General features: G+C 60.0%; 9 protein-coding genes across 9 annotated transcripts; 3 read left to right on the top strand and 6 right to left on the bottom strand.

Moving 5' to 3' along the window:
* Nucleotides 1-2,288: 2,288 nt before the first annotated feature.
* OT_ostta13g01250 (unnamed product) lies at nucleotides 2,289-3,231 on the bottom strand (the record flags this gene model as incomplete). Its single annotated transcript, XM_022982695.1, has 2 exons — nucleotides 2,289-2,893; nucleotides 3,006-3,231. The coding sequence occupies 2 exons, from the start codon at nucleotides 3,229-3,231 to the stop codon at nucleotides 2,289-2,291; spliced, it is 831 nt and encodes a 276-aa protein (XP_022840192.1).
* Nucleotides 3,232-3,473: 242 nt separating this feature from the next.
* OT_ostta13g01240 (Helicase, C-terminal) lies at nucleotides 3,474-6,206 on the bottom strand (the record flags this gene model as incomplete). Its single annotated transcript, XM_022982694.1, has 1 exon — nucleotides 3,474-6,206. One exon carries the CDS (start codon nucleotides 6,204-6,206, stop codon nucleotides 3,474-3,476), a length of 2,733 nt encoding a protein of 910 aa, XP_022840191.1.
* Nucleotides 6,207-6,411: 205 nt separating this feature from the next.
* Nucleotides 6,412-7,773, bottom strand: OT_ostta13g01230 (WD40 repeat; the record flags this gene model as incomplete). The annotated part of the gene is made up of 1 exon (XM_003082551.2): nucleotides 6,412-7,773. The coding sequence occupies one exon, from the start codon at nucleotides 7,771-7,773 to the stop codon at nucleotides 6,412-6,414; it is 1,362 nt and encodes a 453-aa protein (XP_003082599.2).
* A 119-nt stretch (nucleotides 7,774-7,892) lies between these two features.
* OT_ostta13g01220 (unnamed product) lies at nucleotides 7,893-9,632 on the top strand (the record flags this gene model as incomplete). The annotated part of the gene is made up of 1 exon (XM_003082550.2): nucleotides 7,893-9,632. The coding sequence occupies one exon, from the start codon at nucleotides 7,893-7,895 to the stop codon at nucleotides 9,630-9,632; it is 1,740 nt and encodes a 579-aa protein (XP_003082598.2).
* Nucleotides 9,633-9,751: 119 nt separating this feature from the next.
* OT_ostta13g01210 (Protein of unknown function DUF1997) lies at nucleotides 9,752-10,447 on the bottom strand (the record flags this gene model as incomplete). Its single annotated transcript, XM_003082549.1, has 1 exon — nucleotides 9,752-10,447. The coding sequence occupies one exon, from the start codon at nucleotides 10,445-10,447 to the stop codon at nucleotides 9,752-9,754; it is 696 nt and encodes a 231-aa protein (XP_003082597.1).
* A 159-nt stretch (nucleotides 10,448-10,606) lies between these two features.
* OT_ostta13g01200 (Carbohydrate binding module family 25) lies at nucleotides 10,607-13,438 on the bottom strand (the record flags this gene model as incomplete). The annotated part of the gene is made up of 1 exon (XM_003082548.2): nucleotides 10,607-13,438. One exon carries the CDS (start codon nucleotides 13,436-13,438, stop codon nucleotides 10,607-10,609), a length of 2,832 nt encoding a protein of 943 aa, XP_003082596.2.
* A 557-nt stretch (nucleotides 13,439-13,995) lies between these two features.
* On the top strand, nucleotides 13,996-14,733 carry OT_ostta13g01190 (NUDIX hydrolase domain-like; the record flags this gene model as incomplete). The annotated part of the gene is made up of 1 exon (XM_003082547.2): nucleotides 13,996-14,733. One exon carries the CDS (start codon nucleotides 13,996-13,998, stop codon nucleotides 14,731-14,733), a length of 738 nt encoding a protein of 245 aa, XP_003082595.2.
* Nucleotides 14,734-14,810: 77 nt separating this feature from the next.
* Nucleotides 14,811-16,937, bottom strand: OT_ostta13g01180 (Glycosyl transferase, family 1; the record flags this gene model as incomplete). The annotated part of the gene is made up of 1 exon (XM_003082546.2): nucleotides 14,811-16,937. One exon carries the CDS (start codon nucleotides 16,935-16,937, stop codon nucleotides 14,811-14,813), a length of 2,127 nt encoding a protein of 708 aa, XP_003082594.2.
* A 413-nt stretch (nucleotides 16,938-17,350) lies between these two features.
* Nucleotides 17,351-18,208, top strand: OT_ostta13g01170 (Small GTPase superfamily, Rho type; the record flags this gene model as incomplete). Its single annotated transcript, XM_003082544.1, has 2 exons — nucleotides 17,351-17,414; nucleotides 17,613-18,208. 2 exons carry the CDS (start codon nucleotides 17,351-17,353, stop codon nucleotides 18,206-18,208), a joined length of 660 nt encoding a protein of 219 aa, XP_003082592.1.
* Nucleotides 18,209-18,286: the final 78 nt, after the last annotated feature.

Genomic DNA, 18,286 nt, shown 5'->3' with positions numbered 1-18,286 from the left:
CGACGTGAAGTGGTTTCCGACGCGTCGACAACGTCACTCAAAACGCGTCGTTTTCAAAATTAGTTTGGTTAAACGAACATTTAACCAAACTTTGGTCTTGTACTATATATATACTAACCTCCGTGTAAAAAGTGATGATACTGAGCTTTGTTATACGCGTTATCGCATCATATCGAGGCATGCTGTACATCGATGGAAAGCTGTTGAAATTTCCCGTACGTCGATGCAAGTTCCCCGGTGTGGATTTGCGTAAAATCGCCGATGCGTGATGATTTCCATTTTGTGTCAATTCCAAAATGATAGGAAAACGCAAAAAAAGTTGCAAAAGTTCGAGAGCGATTTAGCTAAATTTTTACCCCTCCTAGGGTTTCCCCCTTTTTTCTACGTGTGCACGCCCATCGACGAAAAAATTCGAAACGCGCGTGCTCCGCGCGCCAGCGCGCGCGCGGACGACACAAATCGACCCGGGGCGCGACGGAGAGCTCGCGTGCCAAGTTTCACATGTTTTGGCCGCGTGGTCTGCTAAACCCAGGCACCGAGCGCTCAGGGGGCGAGGAAGAGCGCACGCCATCAAGTTTGAATCGCGCGCCTCGACGGACGAAGTTGCAGGTTCACGGCGACGCGCGCACGCGACCGGTGAGCGAGAGGCTGCGGAAGCGTGAGAAAACACCCTCGCGCACAGTCCTCGGTCCTCTGTTGAGCCCGTTCAAGGCTCCAAGCGGCGTGCGAGAGCGCGGTGGGCGGGAACTGAGCGACACGGAGAGGGTTGCTTTTGCCAAGTGTGTGCACTTTGCCGTGCGTTACGGACAAGCCTCGGTATCAGATGTATGCAAGGAATGGGGTATAAGCAAGCCTCATGGATACAGGATCCTACGTCGGTGGCGAGCGGAGGAAAACGTTGATTCTCGACCGAGAAGTGGGCGCCCGCGTGCATTGACGGAGGATGACATGAAGACGCTCGAGAATCTGTCAGAAGAGCTCCAAGGTTACTTCACGTGGGAATCGCTCGCGAAGCGGTTCACGGAGAGAACAGGTAAGCGCGTGGCGTATAAAACAGTGTATAATTTTTGTAAAGCAGCTGGCTGGCGCCAAGTGTGCGAGCGTTATGTACCTTGCCTCAGCGCTAAAGACGTGCAGAGAAGATTGGAGTGGGCAAAGCAGCATCTTGATTACACTTGGACGGGGACGGAAAACTTGCGATACCCGAACGTAGCTAAGAGCAAAAAAGTAGGATGGATCGATATTGACGAGAAATGATGGGATATGCTGCGCAAGCGAGCGGTGAAGGTGTACCCAGGACAACAACGGCGAACAAGGGTGCCAACGAAGAGCAAGCGTTTTGTTCAAAAAGTGATGGGCCTGTGCGCCGTTGCGCGACCGTGCGGCGACTTCGACGGACGAATAGGAATGTATCGCTGCGCAAAAAAAAAGGTTGCGCAGCGAAACAGCAAGTTTCACAAACGAGGAGACGTGTATGATGAAGACTGTGATGTTGACGCAGACATCTTCTACGAGTTAGTCACCGAGAAGTTGATCCCGGACATCTATAGGAAAATGGCAGACTTTGACATAGTCTTTGTACAGATGGATGGCGCACGGCCTCATGTGAAGTGCATGGACGCTTTAAACGCTGCTGGAAAGGAACGGAAGCGCATCGATGGGAAGCAAATGCCAATGATCAAATTTGTGTTACAACCGGCCAACTCGCCGGACACCAACTTGAACGATCTCTGCTTCTTTAGGTCGCTATCAAAGTACGTTCAAGAGCACGAACGTCAGATCGAACACAGCGCTGCCAATAAGGACGAGTTTTGGAACCTCATGGTGGAGCAATACCATGAATATCATGACCGCGAGAGACTTCAGAGATGCTGGGATGTCAAAACTGCAGTCACTAAATGCATCCTCGACGCCAACGGGACGAACGATTACAAGCTACCGCACGGCATCAAGCACGAGGAACCCATTTCTGTCGATCTTTCCTTGGATTTGGACGACGCAAACGATCCGGTGGCGCGCACTTTGGACTACGAAGGTCTGCATGCCTCACTCCCTTCTTCTCTCCCACGATAAATTTATGTTGCAAAAGTTGCGACCCCCTCGATTTGCCCTGAGTTGTAACTCAACAAAAAAACGCGAAAAAAAAGACCCCTCCACGAATTCACGAGTCATGAACCGGTGCATCACTTTTTACACGGAGGTTAGTATAAACATTGGGTGTAGTGCGTACAGGCGAAGTTGCGACGACGTGACAGATGCGCCAGCAAGTTCAAAAAGGAATATTCGCGCTACTGCGCGAGCAAGAATTCGAGCATGAGAGCGGCGCTCATGGCGTGCCATATCGAGTGTAAAACGACGTAGCCCCAGTATTTTTCGGCGCGCTGACACGCCATGGCGGTGAACAAGAAGACGAGCGGCCACCGACCGGCGCTGAGAACCTTTTCGGCGCCGTAGCACGTCGCGCAAAATACGCCGTAGACGACTGCGCATCCTACGTCCATCGCGCACAGCCATCTCACCAACTCACCAGGATAATTATATAACGACATTTTCGTGACTGACGATTTCGTCATCGACGGCGAACACATCGCACTTGCGGAGAGATCTCGCGCGGAGTCCGAGCGCACCCGGTCGAAACCGACGCGCCCGGTTGAAACGTGTTGCAACGATTTCACCTCGAGCGGAGAGACCTTCGACGTCGCACCGGGTAGGGCGAATCCACGAAATTTAAAGCAATCGCACGCAGCGCGTGATGCCCTCAAAATCTCATGGTCTAGACCTAGCTGGTAAAAGTGGTACACCGTAGACGCAGTAGCGATACACAACACGAGAAAAACATGAAATGCGTGCGAACGACACAAATCGTGCACGCAGTAAGAATCATCAAATATCCCTAACGTACATCTCAAGTTTCACGTCTCGTCGTCAGTCATTCAGTCTCGCTCGCGCGCAACACGATCACACGTTCGAAGGCGCGTCGCGGTTTCGCTTCGCATCTTGCGCACCCGACGAGCGCAGCACTTTCCACGCCAAATACCAATAAAATCCGTTCGTCAGCGCCAACGCCGCGCGCGCGAAGAGCGGAATCTCGGCGTAGAGCCCATGGTTGATCTTCAGGAAACCATCCACCGCGGTCGCGTCCTTCGTCGCGCTCCACGCGCATTTTTTCACGTCTCCTGAGACGGAATATTCAATGCGTCTCACCGCGCCGAGTTCACGATGCGCGCGCATGCCGTCGCGCACGCGCGTTTCGACGGGCGACGCGCGCGCGGTGCGATCAACGCGCGCGCGTTCGACGTTTTCGCGCGTTCGCGGGCGCCCAGTCGCGGTGCGCGCGCGGATGTGTCGTCGTCGCGCGGCTCGGGGAACGACCGGGGAGAACGGCGATTGGTCTCTCTGTGGGTAAACTGTCTGGCCGTGCGCATCGAGGGGGGGCAGTTGGGCGTCTGGACGAGCGTTTGTTTGAATGACGCCTACTTTTTCCTTCGTTTGCCGCGAACGCCGCCCGCAACGGCGCCCACGATGGCGGCGGGAACGTTTGCGACGGAATTCACGCCCGGCTTAGGGCGTAACATGTCCACGGCGGACACGCGGGACTCGTGCGCGTCTCTCGCGCGCTTGGCCCGCGCGAGCGCGTCGCCGCCGCCTCGGGAAGGGAACTTCGCGCTCCCGATGAGTGAGTGCCTGTGCGCGCCGAGGGGTTTGGAGAGCATGGCGTCGAGCTCATTTCTGAGCGAGCGCTCCCGGACGTCGTCGTTTCGTGCGGCGCTTCGGTCCTCGTGATACTCCTGGAGCTCTTCGTCGGATTCGGATTCGCTCAGGATGATTCCGAGCTCCTCGGCGTTAGATTTTCGCCACTCCTTGTCAGCCTTTTTCTTTTGCTTCGTGTGGCTGAGTTTGTCGATCTTTTTTGTCACCGCGAGTCGTCGACTGGCCTCGATCAAGGTCTCCTCGGCGATCGGGAACGGATCGAGCGGGCCGTCGCGGTTGAGAGATTTCAGTAGCGCGTAGTACTGCTGACGCTCCTTTGGCGTGACGAGCGACACCGCGGCGCCTTGCTTATCGGCGCGACCGGTGCGTCCACTTCGGTGGATATACGTGTCGGCACTCAGCGGAATCTGGTAGTGAATGACGAGCTCGACGCCCTTGACGTCCAAGCCTCTCGCCGCGACGTCGGTGGCTACTAGCACCGAGTGCGCCGCTCGACCGCCGCTCGCCGTCGTCTTCGCCGCCGCCGCTTTGAATCGATCAAGCGCCTTCAAACGCGCGCGCTGCTGCATCCCAGCGTGTAATCCTTCCACAGGCACTCTGAGAATTTTCAGCAGCGCCACGACGCGACGTAAGCACGAGATGGCGTTGACGAAGACTATTGTCATCCCCGGATGCGCTGAGAGAAGGTAGTACAGCATTGAGTCCCGATCGTCCTCCGTGCACTCCAAAGCACTTTCCGCGATAGAGGACGCAACGGCACCTCCTTTCCTCTCAATTGGCGTCAGATCGACCATTTTCACTCGTCCGTAGAACGGTACTGCTTCCATCAAAGATTCGAGAGAACCGCTCTGTGGCTGTGCACTGCCCTTCCTCGGTTTCGCAGACGTCGGCGCCTTGCCCTTTTTAAGCTTCCGGCGAACCGAGTCCGGGACGGTGAGTGTAGCACTAAACACGAACGTTTGCCTGTCGAGCATCTGCTTCGGTCGGAGAGCCAAAGCTTTGGCTCTGTTCACATCGTCTTCGTCCTCCGCAAAATTATCAACCGGAGCGTCGCTCTCTTCCTTGGACTTCGCTGCACCGCCCGCTCGCTTCACACGCGGTGGCTCGGGAATGTTTTGAATAATACTCGTGAGTTCCTTGAAGTGACCGCGCTGGATCATGCGATCGGCCTCGTCGAGAACGAAAAACGAAAGTGCGCCAAATTCTGTCACGGCAGCGTGCCCGCTCTGCATCGTGTCCCATAAACGACCTGGAGTGGCGACGATTATCGCTGGCATTCGGTTTAAAAGTCGCTCTTGCTTCTCTTTCGACATACCACCGACAACGGGGCACACATCTATCTTGGTGTACACCGCTACGGCGCGCATCATAGCGCATACTTGAAGAGCTAACTCGCGTGTCGGACACACGATGAGCGCGCGCAAGACATCCGGCAAGACCTCTCTCTCCTTTCCATCCTTGAGCGGGTAGTCTTCCGGTAAGCCGATGCCCTCTGACAAGAGTCTGTGTAAAATTGGAAGCGCGAACGCCAAAGTCTTCCCGCTTCCCGTCTGCGCGGCGCCAATAATGTCGTATCGACCCTTTGTTGCCGGATGCAAGCACTCTCGCTGAATCGGCGTCGGTGAGGTGAAACCGCAATCTTGTATCGCTCGCAAGATTAGAGGGTGGAGATCAAACTCAAACCAAGCGCTGATGTCGCATCCGCGATCCAAGTCGACGCCGTCGACTAAGGCGCCCATGCTAGACGTCGCATTCTTATCGTTTGACTTCGCCAGCGCCTCCGCTTTAACGGATTTGTGCGTGATTTTCTCCCAGTCCTCCTCCACGTCCATCTCCGAGCTCTCGATAAACTCCTCGTCGGGCTTCACCGTCACCTCTTGCTTTGCACTCTTTGCATCCTTGGAGACCCTGTCCTTTTGTTTCTCCTTCCTCTTGATCGACGGCACTGTCCCGGCGGCTGGTTCTGAAGTCTCCACCGCCTTAACCTTGATCACAGGTGTCTTCGGCGTCGTAGTTCCGTTCTTCTTCGCCAGCTTCTTCGCCTCAATCTTCGCTTTCCAACGAAGCTTACGCTTCATGATCCTCGCCTCCTTGCCGCTCAATCCCTCCAAGGCGCTCTCGTCCAGCGCGCCAAACTTCGTCCGCGCGTCGTCGTCGCCCGCCTTCTTCTTCCCATCCCTCTTTTTTCCTCGCTTCTCCTCCCGATCGCGTCCGCTCCTATTCGCCTTTACTCCGCTCGACGCTCTCGCCTCCGCACCGTCCGCTCTCTCGATCGACGCACCCGTTCCCGTCGCCGCCGCTCCGTACGCCCGCGCGACGTCCGCGTCCAACACCTCCAATTCCATGAACCCTTCCTCCGCCCCGCCCATAATCAACGTCGACGCATTCACGTCAACCGTCTTCCACACATCGTCCCTGGTCGTCCAATCCACCTCATCAGCGTCGCCGGAGCGCGAGGGCGTCGGTTTTGGAGATTTTTTGCTTTTCGACTTCATGGCGGCGGCGGCGCCGATTTCGTTCGCGTTCGCGCTCCGTATCGATACTCGCGGTCGTTCGGAGCGCGTAACCCGCGAGAATAACCACCTTCTTCGTGTAAACGCGGTAAAAACAGACGACGCGCTGCGTCGCGGTGTGTGGACAGCGACGCGTTGCGTTCGTGTGGCAAAGGCACACGTGGAACGTAAAGTTACAATACTACCATTAATTATCGACGAGCTGCGCGTCGACGATGGATTTGAGATCGTTGTAGAGCTTTTTCCACTTCTCTGCGTCGTTTCGTGCGGTGGAGACGTCGTCGGAGCGAGCGGCGAGATCGGATTTGAGACGCGCGATTTCTGATTCGGCGTCCGCTGGGACAGCTCGAGCGGCGGCGGTTCGAGCGGCGGCTGCGGCGCGTGGTCGAGACGACTCACGAGCGCCCGCGAGCGCCACGGGTGCGCCCTGCCACGGTTTCAATCCGCTTCGATCGCCCGTACCGATCAGAATCTTGCTCAGCGTCGGAGCTGGCGTCGTCTTTGCTCGTTTTCGAGACGAGCCCGCGTCGCCTCGACTGGATTCCGCGTACGCGGACAGAGGAACGAGCAGTACATCGCATATTGGTGGCTTTGGATGACGCAAGATGTGTAACGTCTGACGAGACGCGCAGTCCCACACGCGGGCGGTGCCGTCTTCGCTCGCACTCACGACGAAGTCGCCATCAGTGGAGCACGCGACGCCGACGACGCGCTTGGAGTGTCCCTCCAGGGCAATCATCCCATCGCGAGCGTCCAGACCGCCGTCCAGGCTCACCGCCATCGACGGCGCTCCGTTCAATGGGATCTCAAAAACTCGTCCATCGGCTCCACCGGCGTATAAAGTCGCCTCGCACGCGTCCAGGGCGCACGACGTCAGCGCCGTCGGACATCGCACCTGCCGAAGCGTCGCCCCGCTCCCTAACCCATAAATCTTACACGTCCGATCCGCGCTGCACGACACCACCGTGACGTCACCACCACATCCACTCATCCTCCCGCACGTCACGTCGCTCACCGCGAGCGCGTGATCGGTCCAACTCCGCCACGCGCGTACCCCCCCCCCGCCGCCGCCGTCCTCCGTCAGTTCGCTCACCCGCCACGCGTGCACCGCCCCATCCTCTCCACCCGTGATCAGCACGCTTCCACACGGCGTAAACGTCATCGCGCTCACCCCCTTAAAGTGCGCGCGCCACCGCGCGAGCAACCGTCCACTCGACGCCTCCCACGCGCTCGCCGTCCCGCTCGCCGTCCCGCTCGCCATGAGCCGTCCACACGTCGTCCCCGCGATCGCGCTCGGTCGTTCGCCCGTCGTCGTCGTCGACGTCACCGACGTGCGTCCGCGCCCGTATCGCGCGATCGCGCGCTTTCCCGGCGCGAGCACCGCGAGTTCGTTCGCCCCGACCGCGGCGACGCCGCCGGCGGCGAATCCCTTGGGCACGCCCATCGCGCGCACGTGCGCCCCCGTGCGCGCGTCCACGGCGACGACGTCGGCGTCCACGGCGGCGGCGCACAGGACCACGGCGTCGCGCGTCGCGGACGTCGCGGACATCGTCGACGCGCGACCCGCGACGCGGTCTCGCGTGAATGCGCTTCATCACCACCGCGCGAGAACGCGTCCGCGACGCCGGTGCGCGGCGCGCGCGCGCGCGTCGGGGGTCCGCGCGCGCGATGTCGTCCACGGTGGACGCGCGCGCGAGGGCGTGGACGGTGGACGCGCGCGTGGGGTCGACGACGACGACAGGGGATTCGGATGGGACGCGCGGTACGCGGTACGCCCTGCATCGCTCGCGAGACGACGCGGATGACGTGCTGTTCGATCGATTCGATGGCGAGTATTATTACTTTTACGACGACGGCGAGGAAGAGGGGCGGGAGGGACGGGTGGAGAGGGATTGGAGACACGGACGCGGCGGCGCGGGACGGCGGCGCGGGACGCGGGCGCGCGGACGGCCGCGGGGACGAACGACGGGGGGTGCGTTGAAATCGTCTCGAACGTCCACGAAAGCGCGGGTGCGGTGTGGGTGGTGCGCGTGCGCGGCGTCGCTGGGGGGGTGTGAGAAGTACGCGGCGCTCGCGCCGCATCCCACGCGCGCGCTGGGCGAGTGCTTGGACGTGTGCGCGCCGTGTCACACATTCTTGAGCACCGGGAGTTGGGGGAGGGACGAGGCGACGGGTCAGTTTTTACAGTGTCAACTCTGTGGACAAGGCGGTGAAGAGCGCGTGGCGTATCTGTGCGACGCGTGCTCGGTGAATGTGCTGTGCGTGCAGTGCGCGCCGATTCTCGGCGCGGAGAAGCACGAGGCGCTGAAGCGGAACCCAGACGAACCTTTCGTGTGTCTCGCGTGCGATTCGACGCCGATTAAGTATTGGAGAGACCCGAAATCTCGCGCGTCGCCGTGTGGCCAGCCGAGAGCGATGCAAATCGACGGGAAACCGAGTACGAAATCTATTCGGACGGTGCGCGTCGTGGGCAGGCGACAACAACCTGGCCAAGGAAATGAATTTTTGTGTCAAGTGACGACGTGTTGTGGACGATCAGAATGCCAAGTTGAGTCTGAATGGGTGAGCGAGAGCGCTTTGATGGACACAGAAATGCAACAAGCGATCACGGATTACACCCAGCTGCGAATGCAGTGGAAGCACCGCGGCGGAACCGTCAAGGCAGAAAAAGTGTTGACGAAGGGTTGGTTAAATACGTACGAGTACGTACACGCGAACGGTCGCCCGACGGATGGTGATATAATACCCTTCGGCGTCAACGTCATGGAAGGCGCCTTAACAGACGACGAAATCCATGAAGCCGAGCGAGGAATTTTAGAGCTCACGCGCAAGGCGCTTCAAGGCGACCTCGGTGGTGACCCGTTCGTCACCAAGGCGGGAACTACGTCCAGAATCAAACTTTTTTTCGGTTTCGCGTACGAAAAAAGGAGCGATTCAAGAAATAAGCCGCAGCGCTTGATAAAGAACGTGCCGGGCATTGATGACCCGCTCGCCGCGCCACTTCACAAGCTCGCCGAAACGCTCCAGAAACGAGGAGTCTTTGCGCCAGACTTTGTTCCGAATCAGTACGTACTCAACATATACGGCCGTGCGGGCGCTTATTTAATGGCGCACAAGGATGCCTTGCACCTCTTCGAGGGACCGATATATGGCGTTCGCCTTTTCAATCCTCGCATTCTGTCCTTTGCGCCGGATGGACACATGCGCATAAACGTGGATCGGGGGATGATCGACGTGATGCAGTCGGTCGGCTCAGTGACGTCGATGGATGGTTTCGCGAAAGAGGACGTGCAGCACAGCATTCCGCGCTTGTCTGGCGTAGATCCGGATTACTTTAGCTGTTCCGTCATATTCAGGATGGCAAAAAGAGACGCGGTGCAGAGCGCGATCGAAACTCTCCCGGTGTAAATTCAGTAGAGATAAAGCAAAGGGAACCATTCACAAATTAAATGCTACCGGTACGCTCCGTTTGAGTGCGCTCTCACCGACCGCAAACGCGATGAGCACACTCGTACGGACTCAACATCTTAGTTTGCCGCCGCCGCCTTGGCGCTCCTTCGCGCCTCCAGACGCTCGCACTGTCGCCACCATCGCCCGTAATCCGCGAGCAAACTCTTCTCAATCGAACCCTGTAAATTCGCCAACACCGTGTCGTTGATTCCGTTCACCACAAAATCTAACGCCGGATTCATCGCCACAAAGTCGTTCACCGCCGCGTCCAGCGTCAGCGTCACGTCTCCGTTCACGTTCCCGTCCCCCCTGGGCGGCCGCAGCGCCCCCTCCATCGTCAGCCGCACTTTCCCATCTAAATCCATCTCGCGCGGTAACCCGACGAATTCGAGCTCCTTCGCGCCGATCGTCAACCCCTCCTCTGTCTTGGTCAGCGTCAGCGTGCAATACACCGTGACCCGCGCGCCCAAGAAATCAAACGGCATCAACCGTACGCGCCACGTCTCCCCGTCCAACTTCTCGCGTCGTCGTCCGTCGGGAAAAGTCACTCCCATCACTCGCTCCCCGTCTTGGATGTACGACTCGAACGTGTGCTCCGCGTGTTCGTCCCGCAGGGGCATCTTTAGAGATTTTTTGCTCTGCCAGCTTCTCTGGACGTCCGCGCGGACGATCAACGTCCTGCGACGCGCTCGGCGAGCGTGCGAGGATGATGGCGATGATGTCACACGTCTATGGGCGGCGAAAGCGCCGTCGCGAGCGGCGAGTTCGCGCATGACGCGGTGGAGAGTGTGGACACGGAGGGAATCAAGAGGGAGGCGTTCTGGACGGATGCGGATAGGATGGAGGATGTTTCAATGGGAAAGGGGACGTAGAGGCGCAAGTTTGTTCGCTGCTGCGGCATTTTTGTTCAACAAATCTACGCCGCTAAGATCTTACCGACCGATCATCTTGTAGTACAGCTCCTCGTAGTCGTTCGCTGGTCGGTTCCACGACCAATCCTGAAGCATGACGCGTTTTTGAAGAGACCGGAACCACTCGCGGTCGTTGTAAAAGGCGTCGAGGCATCTGTCGAGGGCGTAGTTGAGGGATCCCTCGTCAGTTCCCTCGAAGCTGAAGCCGTTGGTCATGTCACCGTCGGTCTTCCAGTCGGTGGAGCCACCAACCTCCCACGCGGCGCGTTCCTTTTCGTTATCGACATCGAACACCGTGTCACGCAAACCGCCCGTGGCGCGAACGACCGGCACGGCGCCGTAGCGCATGGAGATCATCTGCGTCAAACCGCACGGTTCGAACATGGACGGCACCAGTATGACGTCGCATCCGGCGTACATCAGGTGCGACAGCGGCTCATCAAATGCGAAGAAGAAACCGGTGTCTTCGCCACCGAGCTGGTTCGCTAGACCGTTGAATTCACCCTGAATCTTCGGGTCCGGGGCGCTCCCGAGCAACACAAACTGGCCACCTCGGCTCAAGGTGTGGTGCGCGGCGTGTTTGATCAGGTGGACGCCCTTCTGCGCGGTGAGACGAGAGACAACGCCGACAATCGGTTTATCGTCCCATCCAGTCATGCCCGCGCGTTGACGGAGCTCTGCTCTGGCGGCCGCCTTGCCCTCCTCTTGATTGTCGGCGTTATACTTCACGGGGACAAATATGTCCGTCTCGGGATCCCAAATCTCTGGATCAATACCGTTACGAACGCCTGTGAACTTGTGACCGTTGTTGCCGATGACGGGACTCCCTCGCACTTCGCCCGCGTACGAGGGCGACACAGTCGTCGCCACCTGCGAATGATGAACGGCTTCACCGAGCTTGGCCTGACCGTAGTTCATGTTATGAATGGTGAACGCGACCTTCGGTTTCGTCAAACCGTTGTGATGATAGTGCTCCCAATACGCCCGAGCGACTTCGGCAGAGCTCCAGTCGTGGCAATGAAGAATGTCTGGTTGACGCGCGGTTCGAACGAGAAATTCGAGCGCAGCGTTGCAGAAGAAATTGAATCGGTGTGCGTCATCGTTCCGTCCGTAAACCGAATCGGTCTGGAACATGTTGTTTTGAGGCTCAATGAAGAAGCACTGCAGTCCCTCGACTTTGCACTTTTCAACGCGAATCGTCGTCCCCGCCCAATCGAAGTGCGTCTCGTACTCTTTCCCACCGAGCAAGACTGAGTTGTTGAAAAATTGATACTTTGGTAGAATGATCTCCACGAGGTGTCCGTTATCTTGAATAGCGCGACCGATGGCGGTGACGACGTCTGCCAATCCTCCAACCTTTGCAATCGGCGCCATCTCGACGGCGATGTGACAGACGTGAAGAGGCGGCTTGCTCGCGGTGCTCCCTCGAGTGGGGAGATGATAGTCGCGCCCAGACTTGTTGTCGTACTGCGCACCTTCGCCGACGCCGCTGCTGAAGACGAAATCAACCATCCACGCATCCGTGGGCACGCGCGGCACAGTGACGGTGAAAAACTCTTCACCGGCACCCGGCGGCGTCATCTTCACTGGCTCGATCGCTGCTTCGTGCGACCACCGATTGAAACCACCGGTCATATAAATTTCGTCGCTCCAGCTCAGGTTGGTGTTGTTCTTGTTGTAGAACACCTTGAGCGGTTTGCCAACTTGCGGAACTTTCGGTTCGGTATGAATGATGTACGACTGTTGCTTCAAGCCAACCTCGATCGCCTTCGCCTTCGCCTCGGCGTCCGCCTTGGCGCGACGTTCTTTTCGCTCTTTCTCCGCTAACTCTTTCTTGAACGCCATGGCGCGAATCTCCTCAAATTTGAGCTCGCGAAGCACGGCCCACTCTTCATCGCTCGTCTCCACTGCGAGCGTGAAGTTCGCCTGTTCGTTGTTATCCCAGGCCGACTCTTCGACGTCGGAGACGACAAAGTCGAGCAAATACGCGTCCGCTCGCAGCGGGACGTCGGCGACCCACCAGTCGTTGTTCTCGTCTTTGATCTCTCCCGTCGCGCGAACGAGATCGAACTTGGCCTCAACGCCCGCGCACCAGCCGTTGAAACCCACGTGCAAGACGAGCTTGTCGGTGTCGCCGCCGATTGGATTATACGCCTTATTCCACATCACTCGCTCCGTGCTCCCGGCAACGCCCGGCTTCCCGCTCGCCGTCTTACAGATGACGCGTCCGTACTTTTCGATGGATGCGCCGGCGCCGCTCTCCCGAGCGCGCGCCATCTGCCCGTCGATGAACGCGTTCGCCTCATCGCGCGCCTTGTTCTCCATCTCAATCACCTTTAACATTTCCTCGAACTCCTCGGGCGTCGGTCCGAAGTCGACAGTCAACGAGAAGTCTTGTCCTTCGTCCTTCTCGTACGCCTCGCCGTCTCCCTTGAACACGAAATCCATCGAGAACGCGCGCTCGTCCACGTTCACATCGGCGTACACCCACGACGTCCCCTTCACCTTGATCATGTCTTTCGTGAACTCGCCCACCCGCCACGCGTTGTATCCACCGATGAGTTTCCACCCGCTCGCCGATCGAAGCGCGTCCGCGCGCTCGACGTCCGCGAACACCCGCAGCGCCCCCCCCGCCACCGGCGTCGCCGGCACCGTGAACACCCGCGGATGATCCGTCCCATCCAACTGCGTCTCCACCGACGCGCGCAACGCATCCTCGGCTCGACTCCGCGCGTCCGTCGCGTCGCTCGTCGCGCGCGCCGGACGCGCCGTCCCGGACCCGCGCGTTCGCGTTCGCTTCGCGCACCCATCCCACCACCCGCGGCCGTTCACCCGCGCCCGCGCGTGCGCCATATTCATCCAACGCGTCGACGCCCGCGTCGCCCGCGCGCGTCCCATGACCTCGCGCGCGCCGTCTCCCGGTCGGTTCGGGCCGAGATACGAATGCGAATGAATCTTTCACCTCGCGCGCGCGCCGTGGTCCGCGCGCGCGTTCACGGACGCCCGCGCGCGCGCGTGCGCGAACGACCGCGCGCGTGCGTTCGCGCGCGCGCGTCGCGTCGACGTCGGCGTCGCGCGTTGTCGACGCGCGCGCGCTCCAGGCTGGAGTGGCGGTGTCCTCGCTTCGGCGATACATACCGACATTTGTGACAGTATACGTGTATGCATACCATACAGAAGACGATCCATCGCCCGTGAACGCGCGTGGCGCCGTGTGACCGTCGCGGGTGCTACACGGTGACATGTGTGACAGTATACGTGTATGCATACCATACAGAAGACAGGCCATCGCCCGTGAACGCGCGTGGCGCGCGTGTGACCGTCGCGCTGTAGGGCGTCACGGGTATACATGGGGGAATACGTGACTGAATACGTGACCGACCGCCAGACCTCGGCGCCGTCGACGACTCATGGCCGTCGACGCGGGCGTCCGCGCCGCGCTCGGCGCGCGCGTGGACGGCGCGCGCGTGGACGCCGCCGTGGACCGCGCGGGCGCACGCGCGCGTCGGGGCGCGCGCGCGCCCGCGGTGCTCGTGCCGTTGATGGAGCGCGGTGGTGGGACGGAGGTGCTGTTGGAGGTGCGACCGACGACGATGCGCGCGCACGGGGGCGAGGTGAGCTTTCCGGGAGGGAAACGGGACGAAGATGACGCCGATGACGTCGCGACGGCGCTGCGAGAGGCGCGGGAGGAGGTTGGGATCGAGGAGGAGGATGTGGAGGTGCTCGGACGGTTACCGGTGATTTTGTCGAGGTTCGCGACGAGCGTGCGGCCGATCGTGGGGGTGTTGAGGGAGGATTTTGAGGTGCGAGAGGAAAAGATATCGCGAAGTGAGGTGGCGGAGGTGTTCACGGCGCCGTTGGAGATGTTCTTGGAGGCGCGAAATCATAGGCACGACGATTTCGCGTGGCCGAATGCGACGCGGCCGATTCGGGTGCACTACTTTGATTACGACCGAGGTGGCGGTGCGGAGGTGCTCACGATCTGGGGGCTCACGGCGATGATCTTGATCGAAGTCGCCCGCCGTAGGTACGGTCGCGAGCCGGAATTTTCGGTATGCACGGAGGACGGGGTGTCGGTTTGGGACGTCAAGGCGCTGCGAGACGGACGGTTTGTCGTGGACAAAACAAATTTGCGCAGCGCGTTGTGAGGAGAAGGACGACATTATTTGTGTTGCGCGAAGTATTGCATATTTAATTAGAAGAGTGTTGTTCATCTCAACCTAGCTTAGCCGCAGTGCGGAGGATCCATCTTGGCCCACTCGAAGACCTGCTCCCACTTTCGCGCCGCGTTGTTCCAAGACAAGTCTTGCGTCATCGCCTGCGTCTGCATTGCGCGCCAGAACTTCTTGTCGGATCGATAAACGTCGCACGCCGATCGGATCGCCCACATCAGCGCGTCGGCGTTCATGTCGTTAAACAGCCAACCGGTGCCGACGCCTTCGCCCTGATTGACGTCCGCCGTGCCGGCGAGAACCTTGTCGGCGTCTCCGAACGCGTTGTGCGGAGTGATCGTATCCTTCAGTCCTCCGGTGGCGTGCGCGATGGGCAAAGTGCCATAACGCATCGCGTACAGTTGGTTCAGACCGCAAGGCTCGAATCGCGACGGCATGAGCAAGAGGTCACAACCCGCCGTGATGCGGTGCGCCATCGGGACGGAAAAGCCGACCCATCCGCGGAACTTGTCCTTGTACTCACCCTCGGCCCATCGCATGAAATCCTCGAGCTCGGGCAAGCCGCTTCCAAGCATCACCACCTGGATGTCCTCGCGCATCATGTCGTGGAGCGCTTGCTGGAGCAGATCCGGCCCCTTTTGCCAATCCAAACGCCCGATGAAGCCCATGAGTGGGACGTCGTCTCGCTCGGGCAGCCCAAGTTCCTTTTGAAGTGCGCGCTTGCACTCGAGCTTCCCGGCGAGATCTATCACGGAATAAGGAGCGGCGCAGTCCGGATCGGCCTCCGGGTTCCACTCGTCCATGTCTATCCCGTTCGCGATGCCGTCGAGTTTGTTCGCCCTGCTGAGGAGCAACCCTTCCATGCCCTTGCCTCCCTCTGGGGTCGTGATCTCGTAAGCGTAGCCTTGGGAGACGGTGAGCACGCGATCCGAGGTCGCAATCGCCCCCTTTAAGATGTTCACCACTCTACCCTCGTCGAGTTCGTGCGCTCGCATGTGATGCGGGTACTGATACTCGAGCGCGCCGTACCACTCGGTCGGTACGCCGAGGCACGGGAACGTCGTCGATGGCTCGACGCCTTGGTGAAAAATATTGTGAATTGCGCAAATTGTGCGCGCGTCCCTGTAAACACCGTGAGGACGGTACTTTGATGCGACCAAAGTGGGGACTAAACCGGCGTGCCAGTCGTTGGCGACGAAGACGATATCCTTGCCGTATCGATCGCCGCAACCTTCAAACGCCAACTGCAGGGGTGCTTCGCACGCTGCGTGCGCTAAAAGCGTAAATCTGAATTGGTTGTCTCCGTATACCCCGAAAGAATCTCCGTACAAGCTCCCCTTGCGATGGAAGGATGCGTGATCGACGAAGACGTAATCCACTCCGTTTTTAATTTGATGAAAGAATCCCACCTCATGCTCGGCGCCGAAACACCCAATCTTTGCTCGCGTGCACGTATCTAACGCGCCGTTGTACAGGGCGTCCGCCTTGGATCCGTTTTGATACTTTGGCGAGATCACCATGACGCGATGTCCGCGCGCGACGAGCGCTTGCGGCAGCGCTCCGCACACGTCGCCCAATCCCCCAGTCTTCGACCACGGCGCGACTTCGCTCGAGACGAACACGATGTTCATCGGCTTCTCCGTCTTCTCCACGGACGCTCGCTCGCTCGTCACCGGCACCGGCGTCGGACGCTCCGGAACCTCCTCCGCGAACATGGCGGTGTCCGGCTCGCGACGTTCTCGCGTCTCCGTCGTCTCCGTCGTCTCCATCGCCATCTCCGTCGCCGCCGCCTTCGCCTTCGCGCCGTATTCCGATTCACCCTCGTACGCAATCGGAAGATCACCCACGTACGCGTTCGCCCGCTCCGTCACCTCGACGTCCGCCTCGTCCTTCGCCTCGACCGCCGCCACCGCTGGATTCGCCGTCGCCTCCGTCGTCCCCTCGATCGCCTCTCCCCCCCCCCCGAGCGATCGCTTCCCCATCACCTCCGCCCGCAGCGCCTCATTCTCCGCTCGCAGCGCCTCGATCCGCGCCCGCACGTCCTCCCGCGCGCGCGCGTCGACGCGCGTCGTCCGTCCTCGCGTCCCGTCCCGCCGCGCGCGTCCGCGCATCCGTCGTCCCGCGTCCAGCCGCCACGCGCCGCGTTCGCACGCGCGCGCGCCCGGGACTTCGCGCGACATCGCGCCGAGCGTCCTGGACCACGCGCGCGTTCGAGCGCGTTCGACGCCGCGTTCGCGCGCGACGATGGCGCGCGACGCGCGGGGCGTCTCGGATCTATCCACGGCGCACGCGTGGGCCCTTCATACATTACTTCACACACGCCCATGTATGCTCTATCCACGGCACGCGCGACGGGCCCTTCGTACATCAACTCACACACGCCCATGTGTGCTCTCTCCACGGCACGCGCGACGGGCTCTTCGTACATAAACTCACACACGCCCATGTATGCTCGACCCAACGCGCGTGCGCACGCGTGATGGCGCGCGCGTGTCCATTATATGAGCCCCGCCGCCCCCGCGCGGGGCGACGCATCCACGCCGACCCTCGCCCGCGTCGACGCGCGCGCGACACCTCCGCGCGCGCGCGCACGATGAGCGCACCGCCGAGCAACACGCCGACGTTTAAGCTCATCCTCGTCGGTGACGGTGGCACCGGTGCGCGCGACGCACGGCGCGCGCGATCGTAGGGACGGGCGATGGGGATCGGCGACGGGGCGGATCTCAAACGAATGAATGAATCGTCCGCGGCGACCGAGAGACGGGCGGTGGGGCGCGTGCGGGTGGACGCGCGCGGATCGACGGTGACGCTGGAGAGGACTGACGACGTGGGGCGCGACGCGCGAGTGATCGCAGGGAAGACGACGTTCGTGAAGCGTCACTTGACTGGAGAGTTTGAGAAGAAATATTTGCCCACGGTGGGCGTGAGCGTGCACCCGTTGGACTTCCACACGAACTGCGGTCCCATTCGCTTCGACTGCTGGGATACGGCGGGACAGGAAAAGTTTGGTGGCTTGCGTGATGGGTACTACATTCACGGACAGTGCGCGATCATCATGTTCGACGTGACGTCGCGGACGACGTATAAGAATGTGCCGACGTGGCACCGCGACATCACGCGCGTGTGCGAAGACATTCCGATCGTGTTGTGCGGGAATAAGGTCGACGTGCGCAACCGCCAGGTGCGCGCTAAGTCGATCACGTTCCACCGGAAGAAGAACTTGCAGTACTACGAGTTGTCGGCCAAGTCAAACTACAACTTTGAAAAGCCGTTCTTGTACCTCGCGCGCAAGTTAAGCGGTAACCCGCAGCTTCAATTTACCGAATCCCCGGCGCTCGCGCCGCCGACCGTCACCGTCGATTTGGCGGAGGTGGCGGCGTACGAGAAGGAGCTCGCGGACGCCGCGGCGCAGCCGTTGCCGGATGAGGACGACGAGTTGCTCGACGCGTAGGGTAACAAAGGCACATTAGCTGGGCGAGCGAAGAGTAGTTTCTTCCGCGCGCCCACAACGACTAGAATTTCGGTAGCG

The sequence above is a fragment of the Ostreococcus tauri genome (assembly GCF_000214015.3).
Source record: "Ostreococcus tauri WGS project CAID00000000 data, contig chromosome 13, whole genome shotgun sequence".
In the NCBI taxonomy this organism is placed as follows: Eukaryota; Viridiplantae; Chlorophyta; class Mamiellophyceae; order Mamiellales; family Bathycoccaceae; genus Ostreococcus; species Ostreococcus tauri.
This window is presented reverse-complemented; position numbering and strand designations above follow the sequence as displayed.